Raw genomic sequence first — 27869 nt, forward strand, 5'->3', positions numbered from 1 at the left:
TTCAGAATATAGAAGTACCATCTTAAAACTCTGAAAGGAAATTCGTTGTATCCCGAAGGCATACACCCTAACGTTTGGTACTGTTACGGGGGTGTAAAATGTCTTAAGGAAAGAGAATTTATTCTTGCCTCGACTACATTAACATCTATCTCGGTTAGTCCGAAAGAAGGAATATTGATAAATCATTATTCTTTAATAGTTTATCTCTCTATAAGTTAGAGAAAGGAAACTCTGTCTAAATCAAGCCAATACAGAGAGAAATCGACTTATCGATTGATAACCAGAGAAACAACACTAACCACATTTGGTCAACTTATTTTGACCAAGTTTTTGGTAAAAAATACATTACCTTTTAACATATTTATATGGGAAAATGACTATTTGAGTTCAAAAAGATATTAATATAACAAAAAAAGCCTACTTAATTTTTTTATTAATCATTAGTTATCAAATTATTAGGGTTAATAACATATTAGGTTAAAAATAATTTGGTTAATTGTTATTCAGGTCAAAAATTTAAAACAGTTTTCTCTATATACCAAAATTATCCTTTTTATTTTTTCCTCTCTCTCTACTTGGTTCGATTGAAACTTTCCTCTCTCTACCTTGTTCGTTGGAAACCCTAGATGGATATTTCTTCCAACTGATTTGCAACTTCTCCGTCATGGTATCTTTCTCTATTGATGAATATGTTGTTCTAAGTCTTCATCTTCTCTTATTGCTCGATTTATTTGAAGTAATCTACCAAATTTTTTCTGCCGAAGTTCTGACTATATAGGTATCGTATTTTCTTCGTTTGTTCATCATCTAACCTTCATATTAACATTCATCTTCTTTATTGTTAACCTAGTAAGTATTATCTTCATCTTTAACCTGGGCTTATTATCCATCTTAGTGTTCTTCTATTGATTTTATAAATACAGACCTTGCATATGGGAAGTGTGGTTATACCAACATAGCTCATCAGGTGTTTGACGAAATGCCTGAAAGGCTTTTTTTATTGCTGTCTCAAATGAGTTTTTTCGCGAATCAATTCTGATTAACATTCCTGGCAAATTCAAACATTTTGGTAATCCAAATTAGGGGATTCTCAGGTTGAATTTAGTAGAACATCAAGTAAGATTGTAAAGGGTATCTATTGATTTTTAACACTCGCTATACTTTTGGTTTTCACTCAGGAAGAGGTCAACTATCTTGGGCAACTCAGTCACCCAAATCTTGTGAAACTCATTGGCTACTATTGGGAGGATGATCACAGGTTGCTAGTTTATGAATTTATGGCATGTGGGAGCTGGGAAAAACACCTTTTCCGAAGTAAGTGACCAAATTCATGTTCTCGATTTATGTGGTTTGCTCTTATTCTTGCAAACAATAAAAATCACAAAATAAAGATCATCCTATAAAAAACGTAAATGATATAATACTTATCCGGCAAAATTTAATCTCGGCTTCTTGCAAGAGCCCAAATCTTCAGTTTGTCAATCCAGCAACTTGGTTCAATTAATTTCCTTTGATGTTTTAAAAGAGATGAAATCTTTTAATGAGACTGAAGAGTCAACTTAAGAAGGTTTAGAAATAATGCTGGAAGACAACAGACGACTTGATTAAACATTAATATTTGCTCGGGTAATTTATTCTTTTTCTATGTTCTGCAGAGGTGTGCATTACATTGCCTTGGTCTATTAGAATGAAGATTGCTCTGGATGCAGCAAAAGGGCTCGCTTTTCTTCAACTTTGATCAATGAAAACACCATGCTTAGGAAGGTGAGAAATATGGGTATACTTACTTTATTTATTAACTCAATTTTGACTACACGATAAGCTTAGTTCTGAATCTCATTACTTGTTTGAAATTGCAGGTCCTTATCAACACTAGACCTAAAGTTGATGAAAGTAGTGATTCCAAACAACATCAATCCGTTAGTGTTGATTCTTAATGTCCCAAGACTTTGTTTAGAGACATATGCTTGTAAACGTACTTCAAATGTTTATATTTGCGTGATGATGATATTGGTTCACAAGTTTCTTAATCAATTGGTGTAGAGAATATAGGTATTTAGACATTCGCTCGTTCGATAAATGGTTTGGCTAGATTGGTTAGTTAAGTTGAAGTTATGGTTGAAAAAGTTCGTATATGAAAATTAGTAATGGGTGTATCAAGATCTAGGTTCAAATGATGTATTCAGATTTTTTCCTTGTTGAATTCAAAAACATTTACGTTTTATATAATGAATGATGAAATCAATTCCAAACTCAAAATTTCATAGACACATCCTCTTAGTTTATATTCTCGATTTGCAAATCGAGTTTGCAAGATATGCAACTCAAGATAATATTCTGCAAAGCTTTGCAAACACAATTTGCAGTTTACATTATGCAAACACGTTTGCAGAACAGATTGTTGCAAACACGTTTGCAGAACAGATTTTTGCAAACACATTTGCAGAACAGATTGTTGCAAACACGTTTGCATAACAGATTGTTGCAAACAAGTTTGCATAACAGATTTTTGCAAACACGTTTGCATAACAGATTTTTGCAAACACGTTTGCAGAAAAACGTAAAGGATTTCTGAGTTTTTTTTTTGAAAAAAAATATTGAAAGTGGATCTTGTTAGAAAGCTAATGAAAAATCATTTCTAAATATATAATTTTTATAAAAATCTGATATCTCAAACAAAAGTTATATCAATTTAAAATTTAAAGAAAAATAAAAGAATTTAGTTACGACAAAAAGGGGTATTTTAGTATTTGCACACTTTTTTAACTGAATAATAATTTCCAAATGTTTTGTGTTTTTCTACTCATTTTCAATATTATCTTGACCTTTTTAGAAATTACTCCTTTTATATTTGGACATTGCCTATAAAACTTCACTTTGGAGTTTGTCACAATTTTCTAAAATTTGACGATTGAATGTACTTGCCATGAATCAAATTCCATGAAAAATCAAACAAAATTATTCATTATAGCAAAAATCAAATAGTTATTCTGTGGTCAGAATAGTGGTTGGAGGAGAGAGGGGGGGGGGGAGATTACGGGGCAAAATACAAATAGTTCTTGTGTGGTCGGAAACCCAAAATATTTCCAGTAAGGTACACTTATGGACAATCATCGACATCCAATTGAAAATCCCATGCATTATAACAATCAATGGTGTTTGCAAGAAGCAACTTCATTCTTGTAAACAAAAAAAAACTTCACTTACTAGTTATTGAATCTTCCTCTCTAAAATTTCGGAACTGATCTTACCCATCATATGATAGAAAGACATAAGATCAGATAACTGTTCTATTGACATCTTCCCCATTATGTTCCTTGCTATCCATTCTCTTTCTTCATTCATCTTCAATTTCTCTAAGAATGAACATCCATTCCTTACTGTTGCACCCATCTGCTTCAATCTATTCTCTTGTTGTTTACTCAATGCTGTGTTTGACTGTTAACCCATAATTACAAGATGATTAGAAAAGCTTACCATTCGAGGTATTCATGTGAGGATTACCCTAAAACAGTACTATATTATGGAGTATATAATTTATGTATTGTACCTCAAGAAATTCGGCTCCTGCTTCGAGTTCTGACTCTTTTGATATTGGTAGCTCACGCCTGGAATCATACATGTCTCTAGCAATCGAAAAACTTCGAACAATGATCTTTCGTTTCTTCTCCATCTCTTTATCAAGTGTTGTTACACTCTTTGGTATACATGTTAGAACATTCAACTTGTTCCTATATGCAATTGCAGCTTTCACAAATTCCTGCCCAAAACAGATATTTTAAAAGAAGTGTGTTGTTTATCATGTGATGGCAGATTTAGCCAAAAAAAGATTGTTCTAAAGACTCTAAACCAACTCAACAACTGCTAGCTAGACACAACAATTAATCGGTTTGTAACGTAAAATAGTGGTTTCATAAGTATTACCTGATAAGCAGAAGGACAACCAGGATAGTCGAACTCATCAGAATCAGGTTTTCTCATTCGCTCGGGGTGAAACTGCAACCCCATTATAAACTTACCCTCTTCAGGATTATAAGCATCCGGATCATAAAATCCTTCAACCAATCCATCAGGAGCAAAAGCCATTGGAACAAAACGTTGAGCTAATCGTTTAACACCTTGATGATGATAACTATTCACCATTATCTCCATTTTATCTTCTCCCAATGACTCCTTAAACCAATCTTCTAATGGGGTATTTTTCACAACTTTCACAACATGTCTATGCCCATCATAATTATCATAATCCATATGAACTATGACAGATTCATTTTTTCGATCACTATTATCTTCTTGTTCGCCATAATCTTTGAATTTTTTCGATAATTCTTTACCTATATCTTGATATAAGGTACCACCACAAGCAACATTAAGAATTTGTGACCCTCTACAAATACCTAAATAAGGTATATTTCTTTCAAGACAAAGTTTAGCTAAACTTAATTCGATCGAATCTTTCTCACGATCAATAGCCGTATCACTAGCATGTAATCTTCTTACTTCTTCTAATTCTTCATTAGAAAGACCAGAGATTTCGGTTTCGTAAAATGATGGATCGATATCTTCTCCTTCACATAAAAGAACACCATGAATTGGTTCAAAGCTTTCTAATAACATATGAACTCCTGTTACTCTTGGAACAATAACAGGTACTGCTCCATAATTTATTATAAGATCAAGATGATATTCACCTATGAAAAAACATAAAATTCAGATCAAGAACACAAAAAAAACAATATTTTAAAAAATGGGTTTGGATTAGAATGGAGTAATTCTCAACTTTTTGTCATAAATTGAATTACAAGTAAAAAAAAGACGATTCATATATATACCTACAAAATCAACAAATTTGTTCTTCCTAACTGTTCTTCTAGAGACTATAACAACCCTAGGAAGGATTGAGGAGAGATCTGTAGCCATGTTTGTACAAGTAAGCATTTACTTATGTTTACTCATGAATGACATAAATGCACACAAATGACAAACCTAATTTAGAAATGAAGAACTCACATATTGAAAATGGATTAAGTGAATATATGCTTGGGTATGATTTAGAGGATGTGCATGAAAATAGGTCAATGGTAATACTCCTAATTTGGGGGTGCAAATCCATCCACTATTTTGAAAGAAAGCTTCTCCTAATTTTCTAACTCCTAAAATAAAATTGGCTGGTGCTTTGGGGGTATCAAAGAAAATGTAGGGGACATGAAGATTTTAATTTGACGTGGCTGACTTGATTTTTTTTTTTTCGGGAAGTCATGGATCTCGTAGGGATTTTGTTAAATTTTATTGAGATAAGAAACTATTCTTATAGTCCATATATAGCCATAACAAAAAAGAGATAGAGAAGGGAGAACTACTTACCTACAAAATCAACGAACTTGTTCTTCCGAACCGTTCGTCTAGAGACTATGAGAACCCTAGGAAAGATTTTGGAAAGATCATTAGCCATGGGGAACCACCTGATTACGGATATTGTATGTAATGAAAAGGTTTTGAGACAGAGATTGAGAGGTATACTATTGCTGAGTTTTTTGTTAACTCTATTTTGATCTTTTAATGCAATTTATAAGCAATTTTTAGAGAGGAAGTTTGTCAATTTTGGATAGAGATAACTTGACTTAAAGGCGCCACCTAAATCCACGTACTTCTAATGTTGCTAGTGTGACACATTTAGGAAGTTGTTGCTCTATAGTATTTGTTTTTGTTGAAATGGTTGCCCTAAATAATAGTTGCAGCACCAGAACACCTAAATAGCTAAACAAGCCAAGTCAACGTTGACTAGATTAGAACATGCAATTTGAGAGGTATAGTTACCTATTGGTAATGTCAAATTTTAAATTGGAGTCGGATGGGATAATCCTAAAATAGAAACTACATATCTGTCGGTCAAATTGAGTTATTTCGCGAAAGAGACGGACATGAATACCGAGTAATGAGTTTGGAGTATGAAGATGTTCTTTTCTTGAGTTTGGGTCGGTAGCAATAGGCCTACAATAAAGATAATATATATAAATTTAAGACTTTAGTTTAATAAGTTTATCTTTTATATTTTTGTTTTTTCTTCACACAAATATATTATTAATGTGTTAATTGTTTATCTAGTAAGGAGGATGTACAAATGAGTAGGACTATGTTTGTTTTTCTACGTAATACAAACAAAGCTGCATGAAGTAGAACAGTAAAATACATAGGGTTATTTATGTTATGTTAAAGCAACAAGATAACAATCCCATGCGAAAATGATTTATTTCGAGAATCCAAAAAATAGTCTCATGCAAAACGATTTGTTCGGAAAATCACTTAATTTGTATTGACTTTGACCCTTTTTTGTGTATATAAATTTATAATGTGATTAAAACTGATTTCAAAATTTTCTTTAAATTTGGATTTAAAATGTCCCACTAGATAGGGGCTAAACTATAACCAAATTCTAGATAACCCATGAGATTTTATTTTAATTTTTGATAATATCATACCATAAATAGCAAATATGCTTATCCCTCTAGTCAAATCCCAGTTTGATGCATATCCTTCTCTATTTTTTCCATATTTTAAGTTCCAATACTTATTATTATATAGACAGTAGGTACAAGAATTGGATTTCAACAAAAAAAAAGAAAAACAAAAAAAGAAGTACAAGAATTGAAGTAGGGCATCTTTTGTAGAATATACATTTTTTATTCAATAGTTAGGCTAGTGTATATTTTCGGGAATATACTTGTTTTCTTGGATGGTTAGGATTAAGCATCCTAAAATTGTTTCGAAAGGTTGAGATTTCTCTCAAGTTTATCTTCAAACTCTATTTAATGACACAGATTACACCTCCCAAACTTATCTGAAATGATTGAAATTATACTTTCTGAAACTTATCTTCAAACTCTCTTCAAAGGTAAAGATTAAACCTCCCAAACTTGTTACCAAAAATTGAGATTAAGCATTTGATAGAACTGCCCGTGTTTGGCGAGCATGGGTTATACCGTCCTGTATATATATATGACAGGAGAACAATATGGAACATTCATAACTACTTTAGTCTTTGTAAAAAAACACCAAAACTATTTTTATTACTTCTTAATAAAGTTGGAAAGATCCCAGTTGAACCAACTTGCAAATGGGGCTAACTTCTATGTACCATCTCTGCTTTCAAGCACAACCCATGTTGCTGTGTTTTCCTCATTTCATTTTGATCTGTCTAGTAATTCATGAAAGTGAAATAGAAATGAGCAAACTTTATATTCATTTTGAATTATGATATTATTGGTGAATCATACACATATATATATATATATATATATATATATATATATATATATATATATATATATATATATATATATATATATATATATATATATATATATACAAGCATGAAATAGAAGTAGAGGGGAAAAATCACCATTTAAAACTGTCCCAATGAAGGAAACCACCATGGCCTCTGGCATTACTGAACTTATAAACAGCACCAGAAACTAGACAAACAAAAAATCTTGAGCTAGAAATTCGAATTTCTTTAACGTACGTAAATTGAATTATATATCGAAATACAAGAACAAATAATTTACGTAATATGGTGTAGAAATGAAGATACCTTCATAACCTCCAACAACAGGATCCTCTGATAGTAAAAGGGGTGTATCTAGATCGATGAATCTGTAAAACTTAAGCACCAAATTAATGCCTATTTCATGAACCAGGTAAAATGTTTTAATAAATTAATAAGGTGGTATCTGTTCTTTTTTCAAATTCATATCTAAGATTTGACTCGATGTCTAAATTGACTCAGAGACAGAACTTAAGATGCTTGTTTTTCGTCTGATTTGTGTGTCTTACTCATCTGGAATGGCTGTCTCAGGTTGAATTTGGGTCTATTTGAGTCAGACATAAGACAAGACTAAATCAAGAGACCGTTGTCCCAACCAACCTGAAATGACCTTCGTAGCCTAGCGAAAACGAGCCAGAATCAGACTATTCAGACTCAGACCATTCAGACTCAAGGGAGTTCATATACGTGGCGCAAAAAGGGATCTAAGAAATTTCGAGAGACAGAGAGAGGGAGAGTCCATAATTACTTGAAGCATCCAAAGCCAGCAGCCAGATGGCCAGCAAAGCCCATGGCAAGTCTAGTCTCGACCATTCCACCGATCATCAAGTCCAGGCCAGATTGCCTTGCAAGCTCAATAATTTCTAGAGCTCCAAGAACCCCAACTTTGGCAAGTTTGATATTTATAACATCAGCTAGATTTCCCTCTATAATTTTCTGAACATCAAGCAAGCTTCGGCAACTCTCATCCGCAGCTACTGACGTTCTGTATTTTTGTTTCGCAACTTGAGTTACATGACCAAGACCATCCCAGTCATCTCTATTAACCGGTTGCTCAAATAGAATCGGCGTAACCCCAATTTCTGCAACAAAATGATATCAATAAAACTTGATCATTGATTATATAAATAACCAAATTCTGATATAAATGAATGAAGAGTGAGGTGTATGTACAAGAGGTTCTTAAATTTCGATTACCATGTAATCTTTCAAGAACTCTGATAGCTTCAGAAGCGGTATACCCCTCATTTGCATCCAAGATAAACGAGCACTCTGGATGTGCAACTCGAATAGCTTTCAGAACTTCTATATCAGCATCAAGATTCTTTCCAACCTTAAGCTTCAAGGTGCTAAATCCTTCTTTGCGATACTTTGAAGCCAGTTTAGCAGCTTTATCTGGGGAAACAATAGGAATCTGCACGCAGAAGTACAAAAAACAAGAAGAATAGAACGCAAGGAAGCTAGTGTTGTTTATCCGGAAGTTTGAGATAACATGTCCTAAGAATAATCCCACATGGGCAAAAGGAGGTCTCATGACCAAAAAATTGATATCCAGGTACTCCCAACAAGTTGCCAATTAGTTTTGAAATTAATATCTACAACCTTAGTATAGTACCAGAGCTAGGCCCACACATGATAGCCCAGCTGCAACACGTGCTCCACGTCACCGACAGGACAAGAGCGGACTCATATAACACCACATGCAAGGAGGCGTGTGAGAATAGTCCCACTCATAACCAAAAAATATGATATCTAGGTACTCTCCACTCATTCTAATTGGTTTTCGATTCGACACCTGCAAATTGAATACACGTAAAATACAAACTTAATACACATAAGGAAGGACTAAACTGTTATATCAGTGGTTATGGTGTCTGTTACACCACCAAACATTCTCCATAATGGTAAGCCGATGTTGTTTGCAACTGCATCAATCAACGCCATCTCAACCCCAGCCCTAACCTTCAATCAAAAGATACGGCTACATGAGAACTACAAAAGTCATTTTGAGCATAAGAATCTGATAAAAAACAGTAGACAGTGAAACAAAAACCATGATAATCTATTAATCAGTAAAATATGCATGGATTTTATCATAAACACTATACGCTTAAACCGTCTCAGGTGAAAGGGACATATTTCAGGCCCTCGGGCATTTTCCCCACCCCTATGCAATCAAAGACAAACAACGAATGGTAGCGGAAAGGAGTGAGCTGCCGATGATCAAGAAACATAGTAGTGATTCTCAAGGGGCCAACGGCCGAAATTCTAACCAGCTGAAATGCAATGAATTATAACTGAACCACCCATTATTTGCTTTGTTCTCTTAGCTTGTTTCAAGATTCATTAAGTGGAATCACATTTCCACTTAGGTTCTATGAGATCTATCTCAATCATATTTCAAGTTTTCGATAACAAAAGTGTTGACATTTGTTACTAAAATCAAGAATATATGGTAATGGATTAATTACCGTATATTCTTGATTACCATATATTCTTGATATCCTTGCTCACAAATCACCAATATATTATCACATTATTTGTTACTAGATATATTTTTCTCAACAAGGATATAACTATCCTATATAAGAAGTGTAATGTCTCAATAGAAATAACATACAGAAACAAATTTCTTCTCTTCTTTTTTTCTCTTCCTTCTTTCATTGGTGTTCAAACATGGTATCCGAGCCAAGTTTACTATGAGAAAAAAAGAAGGAAAAAAAAACCCTCCAAATCATAGTTCCATAGTATTATTCAAAGAAAAGAAAAAAAAAACTCAAATCCTAACCCTTTTCTATATCAAAACCAAAACCAGATTCTTTTCTTTCTTTCGAAGACCATAATATCAATCAAATCCCTTCAAAGAGATTCAAAAAAAAAAAGGAAACATAAAGAAGAAGATACAAAAGGAACTCAGAAGATATTGTTCAACTTGTGCAGAGTTATCCCTTACCATCTTCAGAGTTCAACTAATAGTTTATTTTTTTTTTCTTTCTCCATTGTATTTTCTTTAGTAATTTTTTTTTCTCTTTGTATCCTTGATTTAATAAGTATATCCACCATATATTAAAAAAAAAAAAAAAAGGAAAAAGAAAAAGGGAGAAAAAAAAAATATAAGAAAAAAAAAATGAGTGACTCCCATATCCCAGTTGTTATTCAGTCAAAAGGTGCTTTTAATATTGGTGTTCTACTTACTGAAACAAATTATGATATCTGGTCACAACTAATGGAAATGCATATTGCTGAACGAGAAAAATTGGCTTACATCATGGGTACCACTACACAACCTACTGAATCTGATAAAGGTTATGATAAGTGGTATGCTGAAAATCAAAAAGTGAAACGCTGGCTTTTGATGTCTATGTCTCCTGATATCATGAAACGTTACCTTCGTATACCTACTGCGCGAGAAATTTGGAAAACCCTCTCTACTGCATTTTTTGATGGTAATGATGAAATACGGGTCTATTCACTTCATCAACAGGCATTCTCTGCTAAACAAGGGTCTAGATCTCTCTCTATCTATTATGGCGAACTCACAGAAATTTTTAGAGAACTGGATCACCGTGATAAAGTGGTCATGAAAGACCCAGATGATGTGACAATATACCACAAATCCATTTAACGGATTCGGGTTCATATTTTTCTTGCAGGACTAGATAAAAGCTTAGATCAGCTTCGCCGTGAAATTCTACGACATGATCCTCCTCTGAGCTTGGAGGCATGTTATTCATTAGTTCGTCGTGAATCGGTTCGAGCTACAACTCTAAATATAGATAGTGACATTTCTGATGCTTCTGCTATGCTTTCACAACATCGACCACCACAATCATCTCAAGATCGGTCAAAATCCGTCAACCACAAAAATTCTCATAATTCTGAAAAATCTAACTTGAAATGTACTCATTGTCATCAAACAGGGCATTTGAAGAATCGTTGTTTTGAACTTATAGGCTATCCTGACTGGTGGGATCCTACAAAGCATCGGAACGCCAAAAGGCCTTCTACTGCTGCTATTGCTCAAACAAAACAGGATCACACACCTTCAACGTCTTCCGCATTAATCACCACTACTACAACTGAAGGTACGGTTTTAAACACCTCTTCACATGTTCCTAATAATGCATGGATAATTGATTCCAGAGCAACTGATCATATGACATTTGATGTCGGACAAGTCACAAACTTTCGATCTTCCTCGCAAAAATCTGTCTCCACAGCCAATGGGCATACCACCTCAATACTTGGGGAAGGATCATCCCTTCTGACTAATACTTTACATCTTGATTCTATCTTAGTTGTTCCTTCTTTAGATTATAATTTATTGTCTGTCTCTCAAATTACTTCTACTTTATCATGTATTGTTATTTTTTGGCCTAATCATTGTGTGTTTAAGGATATTCAGACTCGACAGACGATTGGTTATGGTGTTAAGAAGGGGAAGCTCTACTATTTGGATTTGGAGTCAGAGCATTCTAATCGACTACAACATGCATTGGCTGTTGAGACCACTAATTCCCATAAGAGACTAACTGAAATAAAGCTATGGCATCGACGACTCGGTCATGCCTCATTTGGTTATTTAAGAAAGTTATTTCCTAATTTATTTACAAATTTAGATGATTTTTCTTTTAAATGTGATGTGTGTGAACTTGCGAAAAGTCATCGCACTTCATACCCTTTGGTTTTGAATAAAAGTCCCCTTCCTTTTATGGTAATTCATTCTGATGTTTGGGGGCCCTCAAAAATCCCCAGCCTAGGAGGGACACGTTGGTTTGTTACTTTCATAGATGATTGTACTAGGATGACTTGGTTATGTTTGATGAAGTCTAAATCTGATGTTAACATGTTGTTTCAAAAATTCTCTAAAACCATTGAAACACAATATAATGCTCGAGTTCAGGTGTTACGTAGTGATAACGGTGGTGAATATCGTGACGCCCAACTTCAGAATTTTTTGGATTCTAATGGCGTCATTCATCAAACCACCTGTCCAGGAACACCACAACAAAATGGTGTAGCTGAACGCAAAAATCGCCACTTATTAGAGGTTGTTCGCGCTTCCTTGATTGAGGCTCACATGCCTTTATGTTACTGGGGAGAAGCTCTTCTTTCTGCTGCATATCTCATCAACCGTGTACCATCACGATCTCTTAATTTCAGCACACCATTTGAGACACTTGCTAATGCAGTTATTGCTCCAACGGTATCTAATTTACCTCCTCATGTCTTCGGTTGTGTTGTTTATGTTCACACCCGAGCAGAAAGTAAGTTAATGCCACGCGCTCTAAAATGTGTCTTTGTGGGATATGCCCTTCATCAAAAGGGTTACCGGTGTTACCATCCTCCCACCAAACACATGTTTGTTACTTTAGATGTCGTCTTTAATGAAGAAACTATGTATTTTGCTAAGTCTGAATCTCAGGGGGAGTGTTTTGAGGAAATTCAGACTTTAGAATATAATCTTGAGAATAATGAGGTAGGAATTTCTGACCAAATGGTAGGCAATTTAGAATTAAGTGGTCAAGATACGTGTGACCTTGAGAACAATGAAGTAGAAGTTACTGACCAGTTAGTAGGTCATTTGGATCAACATAATCAAAATTCAGATGTGAATGGTGATGACTTGCTAGACACAGTGAATACAGAAGAAAATGAACCAGAACAAAATGATCAAGTCTTGAATCATTATGATAATGGGCATCCAGAAAGACAAACAGTTCCAGAAAGCGAGTCCGAGATTTTTCCTATCAATACACAAAGTCAATCATTGCGAGAGGAGGTTCAATCTTCGACACCTGAGCCATTCCGGAGACAGTTGCCAGAACGTGTCAACAGAGGTATGCCAAAAACTTTATATGAACCTCAATTGTCTAGTAAAGTAAAATATCCCATGAGTCACTATGTATCTACTCATCGTTTATCAAAAAATAATCAATCATTTGTCAATCAGTTATCTATTGTAGCTATACCTAACAATGTGCAGGAAGCATTAACTGATCCTAAATGGAAAGCAGCAATGAATGAAGAAATGACATCTTTACAAAAGAATAAAACCTGGGAATTAGTAGATCTTCCTACCGGGAAGAAGACAGTTGGATGTCGGTGGATCTTCACCGTAAAATATAAAGCAGATGGTACAGTGGAACGTTTTAAAGCCAGATTAGTTGCAAAAGGATATACACAAACATATGGGATTGACTACACTGAAACATTTGCACCTGTAGCGAAAATCAACACTGTCCGAGTTCTATCATCCTTAGCTGCAAATTTTGATTGGCCATTACAACAATTCGATGTAAAAAATGCATTTCTTCACGGTGAGCTATCTGAAGAAGTATATATGGATCTTCCACCTGGATGCATGATAACTGAAAAGCAAAAACAGAAGGTGTGCAGACTAAAGAAATCGTTATATGGACTAAAACAATCGCCTAGAGCTTGGTTCGGAAGATTCACCAAATCTATGACAACATTTGGATACAGACAGAGCAACTCAGATCACACACTATTTCTAAAAAGGCAACACAGAAAGATTACTGCACTTATTGTTTATGTAGATGACATGATAGTAACTGGCAACGATCCAGAAGAAATGAAGGCTTTGCAAGAATACTTATCCAGGGAATTCGAAATGAAAGACTTAGGTCCTTTGAAATACTTTCTGGGAATTGAAGTCTCTCGTTGTGATAAAGGAATATTTTTATCCCAAAGAAAGTATGCATTAGATTTATTACAAGAAACAGGTATGACTGCCAGCCAACCAGTGGACACTCCATTAGAAGAAAATCAAAAATTGTGTATTGAGACAAATCAAGTGCCTGTCGACAGGGGGAGATACCAAAGACTTGTTGGAAGATTAATGTATCTCGGCCACACAAGACCTGATCTTGCATATGCTCTAAGTGTCGTCAGTCAATTCATGCATAATCCAGGAGAAAAACATATGAATGCTGTTATGCGAATTTTGAGGTATCTTAAATCTGCTCCGGGAAAAGGAATTTTATTCTCCAAAAATACAAATGAAAGAGATATCAAAATTTATACTGATGCTGACTGGGCAGGAGCAGTTGATGATAGAAGATCAACTTCAGGATATTTCTCTTTCGTAGGGGGAAACTTAGTGACATGGAGAAGCAAGAAACAAAATGTTGTTGCACGTTCTAGTGCGGAATCAGAATATAGAGGAATGGCTTTAGGTATTTGCGAAGCACTATGGCTGAAAAATCTCTTACAGGATTTAGGGTACCCCCTAGAAGATCCTATCCAACTTTATTGTGACAACAAAGCAGCATGTGATATAGCTCATAATCCGGTTCAACATGATAGAACCAAACATGTCGAGGTTGATAGGTTCTTCATTAAAGAAAAACTTGACGAAAAGACAGTAGAACTTCCAAAGATTCGATCTGAAGACCAACCAGCTGATATACTCACCAGAAGCGTATCTAATCAAGTGCTTAAAAAGTTTGTGGACAAGTTGGGCATGTGTGATATATATGCGCCAACTTGAGGGGGAGTGTTGACATTTGTTACTAAAATCAAGAATATATGGTAATGGATTAATTACCGTATATTCTTGATTACCATATATTCTTGATATCCTTGCTCACAAATCACCAATATATTATCACATTATTTGTTACTAGATATATTTTTCTCAATAAGGATATAACTATCCTATATAAGAAGTGTAATGTCTCAATAGAAATAACATACAGAAACAAATTTCTTCTCTTCTTTTTTTCTCTTCCTTCTTTCATTGGTGTTCAAACAAAAAGCAATAATCTAAGCACCTAATTCAAAAATACCCAAATTTCAAATTTAATCATATTTAATTATAAATTTTTGTACTGCTTTAAGAATTTAAATCTAACAAACCCACAACCAAAATATAAATTAAAAATTATTGAGAGTACTCACAGAAGCAAATTGATGTCCAGGAAGAAGCTCACCAATTTCATTAAGAACCAAAGTCAATGTCATAGGCTGACTCTTTCTTAAAAACTCACAAGCTTCCTTGGTTTTAAGAAGAGCAGTTGATTGATCTTCAGCAGTAACAGAAGGAAGAATGGGTGATTCACCCCAACCTACAGACCCATTACTTAATTCAACCCTAATTGCAACATTTTCAAGCTTTGAAGATGCAATTGTAAAAGGAGCAATTAATGGAACATTTAATGGTCTTCCTTCAGCTTGCTGAACATCAACAGAAAATGTTTGACAGAAATTTTTTAACCCAGAATTCATTTTTGCAGTAATCTTAGAAACAACTGTTGATGATGAACTAACTTTACCAGTAATGGTGACAATTGGGTTATTGGATTTGGGATTGGGATCATAAGATTTTAGATATCTTGAAGAAGAAGAAGAGAAGATGAAGAAAGGGTTTGATGATGAACAGAGAACTGAAGACCTAATCGGCTTCATAATTTGTACTTATTTTTGTTTCCTTCGGTATTTGGGTATTTGTTTTTTAATGAAACTGATTAATTGTCTTTTTTTGAGATTTGGCAGGTCGGGTGGGAGTTGGCTGATTTAAATGAATGGTTTGAGTGATTTATTATAGATAAAATGTCTTTATAGACATTTGGACATTGAGTCTGTAGATAAAATGTCTTTGAAATATTTCAACATCTTGAATCCATTGACAAAATGTGTAATGCATATTATATTTGTACTAATCAAAAATATATTTTTTTTAACTTTCGTAGACATCTGTGAATATCTGCGGACATTTTATGGGCATTTATTATTTTAACATTATTATTATTGTTTAATTACGTGAAATAATATATTATACTAACATTTCAAGAATATATTTTCGACTTTCGTAAACATCTGTGAATATCTACAGACATTGATGGACATTTATTATTTTAATATTATTATTATTGTTTAATCACATGAAATAATATATTTATACCAACATTTCAAATATATATTTTTCGGACTTTCGTAGACATTTGTGAATATCTGCAGACATTGATGGACATTTAGTTGATATTTATTATTTTAATATATTATTGTTTAATCACATGAAATAATATATTTGTACTAACATTTCAAAAATATATTTTTCGACTTTCATAGACATCTGTGCATATTTGTGGACATTGATGGACATTTGGTGGATATTGATTATTTAATACAGTGGCATTTTATGGATTTTGAGTACATGGACAAAATGTCTCTTGTTTTTGTAAAGACATTTTGGACTCCAAATTTGTCCCAAATCTTTCACAAAATCCACCAAACTATGAAGTCTACCAAAGTCCGCGGACATATTGTCTATAATTGAATGTCACAAACATTCGGGGATTTGTAAATGTTTAGATGTGAATGCCTCGGACATTTCAGTATTGTCAAATATCTGGATTTGAATGCCTCAAACATTTCAGGATTCTCAAATGTCTGGATTTGGATGCCTCGGACATTTGAGAATCTTCAAATATCTACAAATGTCCCAATCCACGAAAAGGCAGTAGTTTTAATATAAGCCGAAAAATCTTCTTTCGGGCTAACTATGTTAAGGTTAAGTTAATTTTGTATCGTACAATAAAGGAATTCAATTTGTATATGTGCTCCCGCGAAACGGATGTGTATTGATATTTTCGTATAATTTGATTGTGAACAGGTATATCTTTGATACACTTTAAGTGTCCTCAATTGAGTTGGGAATTCTAACGGGCAAGGATTGGTACTAGCAAATAGCAACGCTTATCGTACCCATAAGTGATACATTCAAAATTTCATCGTAGTAAAGCGCCTATAAAAATAATGTTAGGTGCTTTCAGAGAGAGAGAGAGAGAGGGATAGATTTAAACATGGTGGTGCCTATGGTGATTTGAGGTTGTCATAGGAATTGGTAGTCACCGATAAAGACGAGACGATGAAGAAAGTGTTTTTTATTTGAAGAAAGTGTTTTTTATTTTTCTGAAGTGTGTTGTAATTTAAGCATTAAGTATCTAACTCTTTGGATGTTTCAACAAAAAAAAATCTAACTCCTTGGATACTTCAACTCCTACAGTATTATCTTTTAAAAATGTGATTCAGTGACACATTGTTTCCGTCCGTTTAGATGACATAAGTCACAATGAATGAGCTCATAACCACACTGAGAAAGCTACTAATAATAAACAATAAAAGACACTATCAAAACCATAATAATCATCTAAAAATTCGTTGAACGGTTGTGTTTTTTACTGAAAAGAACTATCAGTATTATTACAAAAACGGTACATGGCCCGAAAGGGTTTGCCAACTTCAAATCGACACTTGGCGTGGTCGTTTCTATGGGCCAGATATCTTCTTTTTCTGTTACAAGTGGGTCAAGTATCTGAAAATACTTGGTCCATCCTAACTAACAATGTCGACTGTCAGGCTAAAGTCGATTAGGTTTTTCGAATGAAAAATCACGGTTGATTATTTAATGTTTGTAAGTGACACATATTATTCCAGGAAAAACTCTCAATTCTCGTTCCAAAATTGTAATCCCTCTTCGTCTTAGGTTAGAAAGGCTCTTACACTCCACAATATACTGAACAGAAAACACTATTTGGCTCGACAAAAAATATTTTGAATGACCCAAACAACATAAATTGTTGAGGTCACGACAAAAATTGGATTTATTTGGGTCACTCTCTACCACACCAAAGACCATTGTTGTTTAACACAGTTTCCCTGCCCATATACATTCATTTCAACCTTCTTTTTTTTTTTCTTTCGTTGAAAGCATTCATTTCAACCTTAGCTCTTCATTCTGACACTAGAAGTCTTCCTTTTTTTTTTTTTTGGTTGAAAACACACTAGAAGTCTTCTTGTGACAACATCTCACGACCAAACTTGTGGTATTTATGTTAGTTAGTCAACCAACTGTCATAATCATATGATGTGCCTATACTTCATGGAGGTGTAAACGACTATCACTGTGATTGGTTGGAAATGAAACAATTGAATTTATGTTTACCAGGCATCCAATGCTGATATGGCAGGAAGGAAGCCGCTAAAAACACTCGAAAATTGGTGTTAGCACGCAGTGAATCTCGTGTGACCCTAAACATCTATTGGCACCAAGGCATGGATCGACCTGTCCAAAATCCAATTTAAGACCTTGTTATAGGTTTCAGACTGGTCAGTCCACAACATGCCTTAAGTCTCAGACTGACCAGTCTACAACCGCTCAGACCGGTCCGAGTCCGATATTAGGGTTCCAGAGAGTATTTTTCGTGGTGATTTTATGATGTAGACGCAGCGGAATAATTAAAGAACAATAAATAAACTAAGAACAATTAAAGAAAACGATAAACTAAACTTAAATTCTTAATAACTTCAATTGATTTTCTCTTCAAGGTGAATAATAACATAGACTAGATCCCCTTTTATAAGATAATAAACCTTCCTAGATAGACTCAAACTAGGATTCCTAAAATAATAAACTACTCAAACATAGAAACTTTAAAATAAAGAAATATCAAATTAAAGTAACTTCTATTCTACTAATAAACTACTATTAAGACTTAATAGGGTGTGGGCACGCGTGGACGTGGGCCCACACGCCTATGCGCCTGCATCAGCACCCCGTTCCCCAGAAGGTTCGTCCCGAACCGATTGTATGATGGAAGCTAGCTCATCAGAACCTTTCGTAATCGGTAACAATGTGATAATCTTCTTCATCCATGGAAATTCAAAAACGTTCAAACGGCCCTTGTAAATAGCATCCACATCCGACTGCCAAGGACGTCCCAAAATAATATGGGAAAGATCCATATCGGTAACATCACAAGTAATGTCAGATAAATAGAAAGAGCCAAAAGAGAGGGAAAAAGTACACATTCGATCAACACGGGTTGCAGTACCGGATTGAATCCAATCAGTATGATATGGATGTGGTTTAGGAATAGTAGGAATACCCAAGTAGGCCACAAGTTTGGAAGAAATCAAATTTTCCACACACCCATTATCAATAACAATCGTACAAACCTTGTTCAAGACCGTTCCTCGTGTAACAAATAAATTTTTCCGTTGAGAAAGATCATGATCAAGAGGAGTAAAAAGCACCCGACGAGTTACTAACATAACAGGGTCACCTGAATCCGGGTCAATATTGACATGATCGGCTTCCTCATCCAAGTAATCCTCTTTTTCCACTAAATTTGCCTTACCACGTAATGGGCAATTATTAGAATAGTGACCTGTCTCAAAGCAACGATAACACTTACCTGGAGGTTGTTTTTTGTAAGGATTTTCAGGAACAATCTTAACTCCGTCATCCGTTTGTTTCGAAAGATCAGTATCATCAGTAGGTTGTCGAATATAATTAGGACGATTGTAGTTTCCCCTGAAAATTGATCTAGAATCCGATTCAAAAGATCGAGTCACACTAATACATTCCGATACGGAAGAGAAAGGACGGAGGTTGACAAGATCCTTAATGTCACCTCGAAGACCATCCTTAAATTTTTCCAATTTCATGGATTCAGTATCGGGTAGATTAAGCCGAATACTTAAACGCTGAAATTCGGAGGCGTATTCCTCAACCGAACGTCGTCCTTGACGACAACGAAGATATTCCAGACATAACTGATTTTCATAATCTGGAGGGAGGAAACGGGCCATCATAAGTGGCTTAAGTTCAGACCACGAGGATATGGGAGGAAGATTAGATAACCGTCGTTGTTCAGATTCTTGTTTCCACCATGTTAACGCTGTTTTGGAAAGATAGCCAGTGACACATCTAACCTGTTCTTGTCCATAAACCTCAATAACATCAAAGAAGATTTCCATTCGAGCTATATAATCCAAAAAAATTTCAATGTTGATGGAACCGTCATAAGCCGGGACGTCCATGCGAATACGGTACTTAGACGAAGGTAGTGTAGAATCGTGATCATCCTCTAGGTGGTAGTCATCCGGATCATTATACTTGTGACGGGGACGAATATAATGGTTACGTTGTATGGAACCGTTATGGTTCGGTTCCGTATAGGTTGGTCGATTTTTGAATCTAGTTGGCTCATAATAGTTGGACCGGTTGGGTGGACGAGCTTCATGTTGGTAAGGGTTGTAGTCGGCCTCGAATTGATCTTCACGGTTTTGGTTATTGATGAATGGTTGACCCATGTCTCGGTTTGGAGTGGGTCTGTTCGGGACCGAATCGGGTAGACGGGTTCGGTTAGGGGTGTAGCTATCCGTAAAATCATTAATTGGATGGTTGACGTTTTTCGGATCGTGTTGATTGGAGGGGTGGTGATAATCGGGTTGGTGGTGATGAGGGGGTGTTTCTCGGTTGGGCGTGAGATGTGGTGAGATGGCACGAGAGTGTTGACGAATAGGTGTATCCATGATAGGCCGGGAAGTTTCGGTTCGGTGGTTTTGGGGAAAGGTTTCGAGTTGGGTGGTGTTCGGGGAATAGTTTTGCCTTGGTGTTTGAAAAGGGTATGGTTGGGTGGTACTTGGGTTAGTGGTGGAATAATGGGAGAATGAATCGGGTTTGTTTGATGTTAGTTGATCGTGGAAAGAGAAAGGTGGTGTTGTGGGTTTTATGAGTGGGAAAGCCGGTGATAGTGGTGATGTAGGGTTGATGTTAGGTTGACCAAGTATGGAATTTGAAGTTGGTGTTGTGGTTGGAAGTGATAATGATGCTGGAATGTAAGTAGGAGAAGAAGGAGTAGTGGTAGAAGAGGGAGACTTACATATGCCTTCGAGTTATTTAGATAGCTTCATGATCGAATCATTGACTTGATCGAATTTTTCCATGGTTTCCTTCTTGTGATTGTCGAATTTTTCCATGGTTTCCTTCTTGTAATTGTCAAATTTTTCCATGGTTTCCTTCTTGTAATTTTCGAAAGCTTCTTCCAAATTTGTAACCGAGGATAACTTCTTGTTGATGTTATCCCATTCGGAGGCAAAAGTTGGTGTCTTCTCTTTGATTGTTGGAGTAGGAACGGTAGGATTAACCATTGTGATCGGTTAAAAAAAATGGCTCTGGATACCACTTGATGTAGACGCAGCGGAATAATTAAAGAACAATTAATAAACTAAGAACAATTAAAGAAAACGATAAACTAAACTTAAATTCTTAATAACTTCAATTGATTTTCTATTCAAGGTGAATAATAACATAGACTAGATCCCCTTTTATAAGATAATAAGCCTTCCTAGATAGACTCAAACTAGGATTCCTAAAATAATAAACTACTCAAACATAGAAACTTTAAAATAAAGAAATATCAAATTAAAGTAACTTCTATTCTACTAATAAACTACTATTAAGACTTAATAGGGTGTGGGCACGCGTGGACGTGGGCCCACACGCCTATGCGCCTGCATCATTTTAGATCAAGGCTCTTTCTCTCTCTAATTCTCCATCATAGATCAAGGTTGGTCTGGAATCAAAGTTATTCCCATGATATTTTTACTCTACTTCTCTCTCTAAAACAAGGGTCTTTATCTCTCTAATTCTTCATCGTAGGTCGATGATGATGGGTTTAGAAACAAAATTATTTTTCATGATAATGTGATGATGATACGAAAAAGGAGAAAGAAAAGAGACCAGAATGAACAATAAGAGAAGAAAGAAAAAAAAGATGGGTGCAGGCTGGTTACCTCCCTAGTAGGCAGTCAATACGTACCGGGTCTATTAGGCACCCGGCGCGAAGAATAATTCCACCAGGTGCCTTTAGCCGGTTACCTCCCTAGTTGGCAGCCAATCCGTACCGGGTCTATCACGCACCTGGCGCGAAAAACAATTCCGCCCGGTGCCTTTAGCCACTCCCTTTTCTAATGACTCATGTCGGATGTTTGTATCATGTAAAATCAGACCCCCAAGAGTCTTGGGAGTGTTCACATACATGGCATTTAATTCCGAGGGAGGTTCTACTATTAAAATTTGATTGGGTGGTTGACCACACACACCCCACCTAATTATATATATCACAGTCCACCATTTATGTAAATTCCCTCTTTAGTAGACACCGCCTGTGATGGCGCTTCACATTAATAATTGACTTCTCATCTGTCGGTAGACTTTCAAGTCTTGGTGGAATCCAAGCTTCATCTGTGAAAGCTAGACATGATTTTTGTTTTGTAGTAATAGTATGCATATTATGTTCATGGGTGACTAGGCAGTGACAATCCAAATGTGTAACTAATTTTAAACAATTGGTAAGGGAGTGAAAATTAGTTAAAAATAAACTGTATTTTTAAGAGATTTCGAAGAGAAATTATTGTTGGTAACGTCGAACAGTAGTTTCTCAGTAATCAGTTTAGGAACATAATCTTGTAACAATCGATTTTTTTTTTTTTGTCGTAACGCATATTTCAGATGGAGGGAGATACCTATGAAGACGCTCTGACGCTTAAGTCGGTTCACGGTACGGATATAAGTGATGAGTTAGAAACATGTAAAACCTTTAGATGTAATTGCTACTTAATGAAATGAATCTATAATGGAAGCATACTTTCCCCAACACCACAGCCAATATCTATATTGTTCTCCTAATTTATTGGACATGTATGTTTTTATCTTTCTTTCTCCTTATAAAACTCTATCCATTGGATTTTGTTCTGATTCCACTTTGAACAAAATGACCTGTACATACACGTATGAAGAACCCACCTCTTTCCTCCTATTGGTTCTTGGTGTTATTGTAGTATTAACATTTTTCAAAAGAAAAGAACCACTGCAATTAATTTCTTTTATTAATTCCATTGGAATAAGCTGTAAAGCAAAGACATGTCTCTCTCTCTCTCTCACCCTTATTGCTTATTCAGAGTATTTACTTTTTAAGTGTTCCCAATTATAGATTAAGTAATGAGATAGGATCAGCCGATCAGATCCCATCTTTATAGAGACATCATGATTTTTTTGGTGGCTCAATAAACACATGATCCATTGATCTTTTTATTTTTGCTGAGAAACATGATCTCTTTTTTTTTGATTGGGCATATTATTTCATTTTACTTTTTCTTCGAATAGTTTTATAATACTAATATTGTTCAGGTCTACTGAGACCCAACACTCCTACAAGTATTGTAAGCTGTCAATTTACTTAAACAATAGACAAAGCATTATTTTTCATGTTTCATAAACTAGTACTATGAAATCCAACTCCAAAGCAAAATATCAACCTATTCTTAATAAGGTCTCAAATCATGGTTTTAGTAGGTAAATTGCAACAGAATTTTTGTACATTTTTGTTAATCTGTTTCGAAAAATGAAATTTCGGAACATTTGAGATCCTTTCTCTCATTCCTAATTAAACGTCTCTGAGAAAAAAAAATACAAATCTTGATATCCGAACCCTGTCAATCAGCCAAAGACTAAAGAGCCATTGATTAAAATTAAAATTCTTTACTATCAAAGGATTTAGTCTCAAAATGAAATTGTCACGCTCCCAACAACATGAATAACAAAACAGATTATTAATCAATTTGTTATATTTAATTATTAAAAAAGTTGTTAATATTAATTTAATAAATAAATAAATAAACCTTAAACAAACTAACAAAGAAAAAGAAAAGTTGGTGTTCTGGATTCTTCAGTCAAGTGGGGTCAAAATTAGTCAGTCTGACAAACGGCTATTTCCATAATCACGTGTCAATTTATCGGCTACCATTATCTCGTGAGAAATTACATCAGACTTAACAGAGTACTTGAATAGTTGGATTCTCCCACAATCTACTTTCCCAATGCTCTTCTCTCTCTCTCTCTCTCTAGTCTCTCCCTAAAACACACTTTCTCTCTCTACATTCAACACTACCTTCTTCCTTCGCATCCTCTTCCTCAAAATTTCCACCTTTCTCATTGATAGAAAGTTTTGAAGATGATTATACCATGTGTTTTCTTGTTTTTCCTTTTCTGCAACAAAAATGTTCTTGGTGGTAGTTCCTTGAATGATGAAGGCATCGCTCTTCTTTCATTTAAGAACTCCATTAATGAAGACCCAGAAGGTTCTTTGACTGACTGGAACTCAACAGATGAAAGCCCATGTTCATGGAATGGGATTACATGCAAACAAGGTAAAGTTATCTCTGTTAGTATCCCAAACAAGAAACTTTCTGGATTACTTGATTCAGGTCTTGGAAATCTCTCTTCTCTTAGACATGTTAATTTGAGAAACAACAAATTCTATGGAAGTTTACCTTTTCAGCTTTTTAATGTTCAAGGACTTCAAAGTTTGGTTCTTTATGGGAATTCTTTCTCTGGTTCAATCCCTAATGAAATTGGGAACCTCAAGTATCTTCAATCTTTAGATCTATCACAAAATTTTATGAATGGTTCAATACCCAAGTCTGTAGTTGAATGCAAGAGATTAAGAACCCTAATTCTTAGACAAAACAATTTTACTGGTTCTTTGCCTGTTGGATTTGGTTTTGGTTTGATTTCTTTAGAGAAACTTGATCTTTCCTTTAATGAATTTTCTGGTTCAATTCCTAGTGATATGGGTAACTTATCTAGCTTACAAGGAACTGTGGATCTTTCACATAATCATTTCTCTGGTTCTATACCATCAAGTTTAGGTAATCTTCCTGAAAAAGTTTATATTGATCTTACTTACAATAATCTTAGTGGACCAATACCCCAAAGTGGTGCACTAGAGAACAGGGGACCGACGGCGTTTGTAGGAAACCCTAGTCTCTGTGGTCCTCCTTTGAGAAACCCATGTCCATCGGGCTCGCCTGGTGCAGGTGGTCCGAGCTCTATTCCTTTTCTACCAGGGAATTCTCCATCTTCGAATGTTGATAATGGCGGAAGTAAGGGTCGAAAAAACAAAGGGTTGAGTAAGAATGTTGTGATTGCTATTGTTGCAAGTGATGTAGTTGGAATTTGCTTAATTGGGTTGCTATTTTCTTACTGCTTTTGGAAATTTTGTTCTTGTAAGAAGAATAAAGAAGAAATTGATGGTAATATTGAGAAAGGGTCAAGAAGAAGGAAAAAGTGTTTATGTTTCAAGAAAGACGAGTCTGACAGTTTTTCCGATAGTATGGAGCAGAGTGATCTTGTTCCATTGGATGTGCAATTAGGTTTTGATCTTGACGAGCTTCTTAAGGCATCTGCTTTCGTTCTTGGTAAAAGTGGCATCGGTATTGTGTATAAAGTTGTGCTTGAAGATGGACTCATATTAGCAGTAAGAAGATTAGGTGAAGGAGGAACTCAAAGGTTTAAAGAGTTTCAAACTGAAGTTGAAGCAATTGGTAAGATAAGGCACCCCAATATAGTTACTTTGAAAGCTTATTACTGGTCCATCGACGAAAAGCTGCTCATTTACGAGTACATACCGAATGGCAATCTTTCTGCTGCACTTCATGGTAAATATTCCAACTTCAACTTAATATGCGAGTTTTTGATGTACAGAATATATTTCTTACACTTCTACTTTACTCCGTGAAGTCCTTGCCGTTGGGTGTTAGATGGTGCGTTGACTCTTAGACTTCTTTTTTTTTTTTGAAAATTTTGAATTAATATGGGGGAAAAAGAATACAAGGGACTATACAAGGGGAAAAAAGAGGGGGAACTGAAACAATTACATACTTAAGATGCCCCCCCAATTCGACACAAAATCAAAATACGAAAAAGACCTGGTCCATCCGAGGGACCTACTCCAATGGAAAAGAACACCCAAGACATCTTCCTCCGCTACCTTGAAGGCTGGGATGGAATCCCTAAAAATTCCTTCGTTTCTAGCCTTCCATGTACACCAACATATAGCCGAAGGGACAAGGCTCTCTTGTTATTGCTAACATTTTTGGATTTACTTACCTATCTTATAAGTGAACGAAAATAATACAATGTTTCTCTTGTTATTAGAAAATTGAAGTAATGCCAAATAGATTTTACAAAGGGTTATGTCTTATTTAATTCGGTAGGTGCTAGGGCAGAATATGTGAATAGTCAGTAGTCCCATATTAAACCAAAGAGGAGTCCCATTAACAACTAAATAATGTATAGGGCTTCTTTACTTGATCACAATTGGTTTTTGAGTTGGGTGCCACTGCCACCATACATAATGTGGTACTAGAGATAGGCCCCACGTGATAGACTGATAGGCCCACCAATCCGGCAATCTGACGCGTCACATGCTCTTTATCAACCCACAAAAAACCACGTGTTAGGCTCGATCACCACACGTGAGGAAGCGTGCAAGAATAGTCTCATAATTGCCAAAGGAAGTTTCTTAACCAACTAAATATCATATATGGTCTCTCTGCTCGTTCTCATTTACTTGTGAGTTAGAAATTCAGAAGCTTAATACATGTACAATCTCGATCTTAAACTTCTTTAGATGCCGAATGTGTCGTTGGTTAGTTTTTTAAACAGTTTTGGATCTTGTAAGCCTTACTAGTTGGTGCTAGTTTCAAGTTAATGTCGTATTTTCAAGACCCGTATAAATTAATATTTCGTTTTGATTGTTTCTTATAACTCAACAGGGAAGGCCGGAATGATATCCTTCACGCCTCTTTCATGGTCAGTTAGACTACGAATCATGAAAGGAATTGCAAAAGGTTTAGCTCATTTACATGAATTCAGTCCCAAGAAATACGTACACGGAGATTTGAAGCCAAATAATATACTTCTTGGAGAAAACATGGAACCCCATATCTCCGATTTTGGACTCGGTCGACTTGCCAATATAGCGGGTGCAACTCCAACTCTGCAATCGAACAGAATAGCATCAGAAAAACAACAGCAGCAAACTGCACCATCTGAAGTTATGAGTATCAATTCCGTATCTAGTTTGGGGCCTTATTACCAAGCTCCTGAAGCACTGAAAGTTGTAAAACCGTCACAAAAATGGGATGTTTATTCGTTCGGTGTGATCTTACTAGAAATGGTCTCAGGAAGATCGCCGATGGTTCAAGTTGGTACAACAGAAATGGATTTGGTTAGATGGGTTCAGCTCTGTATTGAAGAAAAGAAACCCTTAGGTGATGTCTTGGACCCGACCATAGCTCGTGAGATAGAGAAAGAGGAGGAAGTCATTGTTGTACTAAAAATTGCTTTAGCTTGTGTCCAAACTAGTCCCGAAAGAAGGCCCTCAATGAGGTATATATCGGAATCTTTAGACAGAGTTGTTGCTTTGGATTGAAATGTTAAATGTTAGTGGATCATGTGCAAGGAGAAATCACACAGCATGAGCAACTCCATCGGTTGCACGAGGGAAAGAAGGATTTGGGCTGTGCAAAGAAAAGAATGAAAAATGGGTAGGTAGATAAGACCATAAGATTGGGTGTTCTAACAATTTGGTTGCATATAGACACAGTGGAGAGGTCTGTCTCTCCCCCTTTCTCTCTTTGTAATAGGAAGGTTCGCGTATCCGGACAAAAAATACACATGTTACCTTTCTCTCTCATGTCTCTTGTAAGAAGGAAATATTTGTTGGAGTAATATTTGAACTGAAATTGTAAGAAGGAAATATTTGTTGGAGTAACATTTGAACTAAGAAACCCTAAACCTGCATCTGCTTTCCTTAATAATTCTGAGCTTCATGTGTTTCCTTCTTATTCAAACGAAAACCAACCTACTAATAACGGTAATATTCTT

At 35.4% G+C, this 27869-nt stretch overlaps 3 protein-coding genes, 1 long non-coding RNA gene and 1 pseudogene across 8 annotated transcripts; 3 read left to right on the plus strand and 2 right to left on the minus strand.

Moving 5' to 3' along the window:
- Window positions 1–540: 540 nt before the first annotated feature.
- On the plus strand, window positions 541–2227 carry LOC147566292 (uncharacterized). 2 transcript variants are annotated; one of them, XR_015237409.1, is made up of 4 exons: window positions 541–667; window positions 1179–1314; window positions 1656–1764; window positions 1860–2227. It is a non-coding gene; the product is annotated as an uncharacterized LOC147566292 (long non-coding RNA). The 2 variants fall into 2 exon arrangements; XR_015237408.1 differs by having other exon boundaries at window positions 549–778.
- Window positions 2228–3059: 832 nt separating this feature from the next.
- On the minus strand, window positions 3060–5671 carry LOC147566293 (putative glutamine amidotransferase GAT1_2.1). Of its 2 annotated transcripts, none has more exons than XM_086652780.1 (4): window positions 5365–5671; window positions 3925–4691; window positions 3551–3760; window positions 3060–3438 (listed from the first exon to the last, which is right to left on the minus strand). In XM_086652780.1, the coding sequence occupies exons 1-4, from the start codon at window positions 5450–5452 to the stop codon at window positions 3211–3213; spliced, it is 1293 nt and encodes a 430-aa protein (XP_086508906.1). In that variant the 5' UTR covers window positions 5453–5671; the 3' UTR covers window positions 3060–3210. The 2 variants fall into 2 exon arrangements, with proteins under 2 accessions (XP_086508906.1, XP_086508905.1); XM_086652779.1 differs by lacking the exon at window positions 5365–5671 and adding an exon at window positions 4833–5032.
- Window positions 5672–6914: 1243 nt separating this feature from the next.
- Window positions 6915–15754, minus strand: LOC147566294 (L-Ala-D/L-amino acid epimerase-like). Of its 3 annotated transcripts, none has more exons than XM_086652787.1 (7): window positions 15248–15754; window positions 9176–9286; window positions 8522–8738; window positions 8073–8406; window positions 7592–7653; window positions 7400–7472; window positions 6915–7191 (listed from the first exon to the last, which is right to left on the minus strand). In XM_086652787.1, coding segments are annotated over exons 1-7 (1305 nt in total). In that variant the 3' UTR covers window positions 6915–7190. The 3 variants fall into 3 exon arrangements, with proteins under 3 accessions (XP_086508913.1, XP_086508912.1, XP_086508911.1); XM_086652786.1 differs by having other exon boundaries at window positions 6915–7195; XM_086652785.1 differs by lacking the exon at window positions 6915–7191 and having other exon boundaries at window positions 7383–7472.
- On the plus strand, window positions 10484–11758 carry LOC147566295 (uncharacterized; annotated as a pseudogene).
- Window positions 15755–23970: 8216 nt separating the features above from the next.
- LOC147566296 (receptor protein kinase-like protein ZAR1) lies at window positions 23971–27779 on the plus strand. Its single transcript, XM_086652767.1, has 2 exons — window positions 23971–25636; window positions 26756–27779. Exons 1-2 carry the CDS (start codon window positions 24151–24153, stop codon window positions 27412–27414), a joined length of 2145 nt encoding a protein of 714 aa, XP_086508893.1. The 5' UTR covers window positions 23971–24150; the 3' UTR covers window positions 27415–27779.
- The last annotated feature ends 90 nt before the right edge of the window (window positions 27780–27869 follow it).

This window comes from Eschscholzia californica, unplaced genomic scaffold, assembly GCF_041429995.1.
Source record: "Eschscholzia californica isolate CP2 unplaced genomic scaffold, dmEscCali1.0.p SCAF_1, whole genome shotgun sequence".
NCBI lineage: Eukaryota > Viridiplantae > Streptophyta > Magnoliopsida > Ranunculales > Papaveraceae > Eschscholzia > Eschscholzia californica.

What these genes read in the sequence shown, in the direction of transcription:
- LOC147566293 (XM_086652779.1), bottom strand. Translation starts at nt 4,938, where the DNA reads ATGCTTACTTGTACAAACATGGCTACAGATCTCTCCTCAATCCTTCCT. An exon ending in GTTGTCCTTCTGCTTATCAG is followed by an intron (nt 3,761 to 3,924) that starts GTAATACTTATG and finishes TGTTTTGGGCAG; the next exon opens with GAATTTGTGAAAGCTGCAAT. An exon ending in CAGGAGCCGAATTTCTTGAG is followed by an intron (nt 3,439 to 3,550) that starts GTACAATACATA and finishes ATGGGTTAACAG; the next exon opens with TCAAACACAGCATTGAGTAA.
- LOC147566294 (XM_086652785.1), bottom strand. Translation starts at nt 15,754, where the DNA reads ATGAAGCCGATTAGGTCTTCAGTTCTCTGTTCATCATCAAACCCTTTC. An exon ending in AGTTCTTGAAAGATTACATG is followed by an intron (nt 8,407 to 8,521) that starts GTAATCGAAATT and finishes ATTTTGTTGCAG; the next exon opens with AAATTGGGGTTACGCCGATT. An exon ending in GCTGGCTTTGGATGCTTCAA is followed by an intron (nt 7,654 to 8,072) that starts GTAATTATGGAC and finishes TAAGTTTTACAG; the next exon opens with ATTCATCGATCTAGATACAC.
- LOC147566296 (XM_086652767.1), top strand. Translation starts at nt 24,151, where the DNA reads ATGATTATACCATGTGTTTTCTTGTTTTTCCTTTTCTGCAACAAAAAT. An exon ending in TCTTTCTGCTGCACTTCATG is followed by an intron (nt 25,637 to 26,755) that starts GTAAATATTCCA and finishes ATAACTCAACAG; the next exon opens with GGAAGGCCGGAATGATATCC.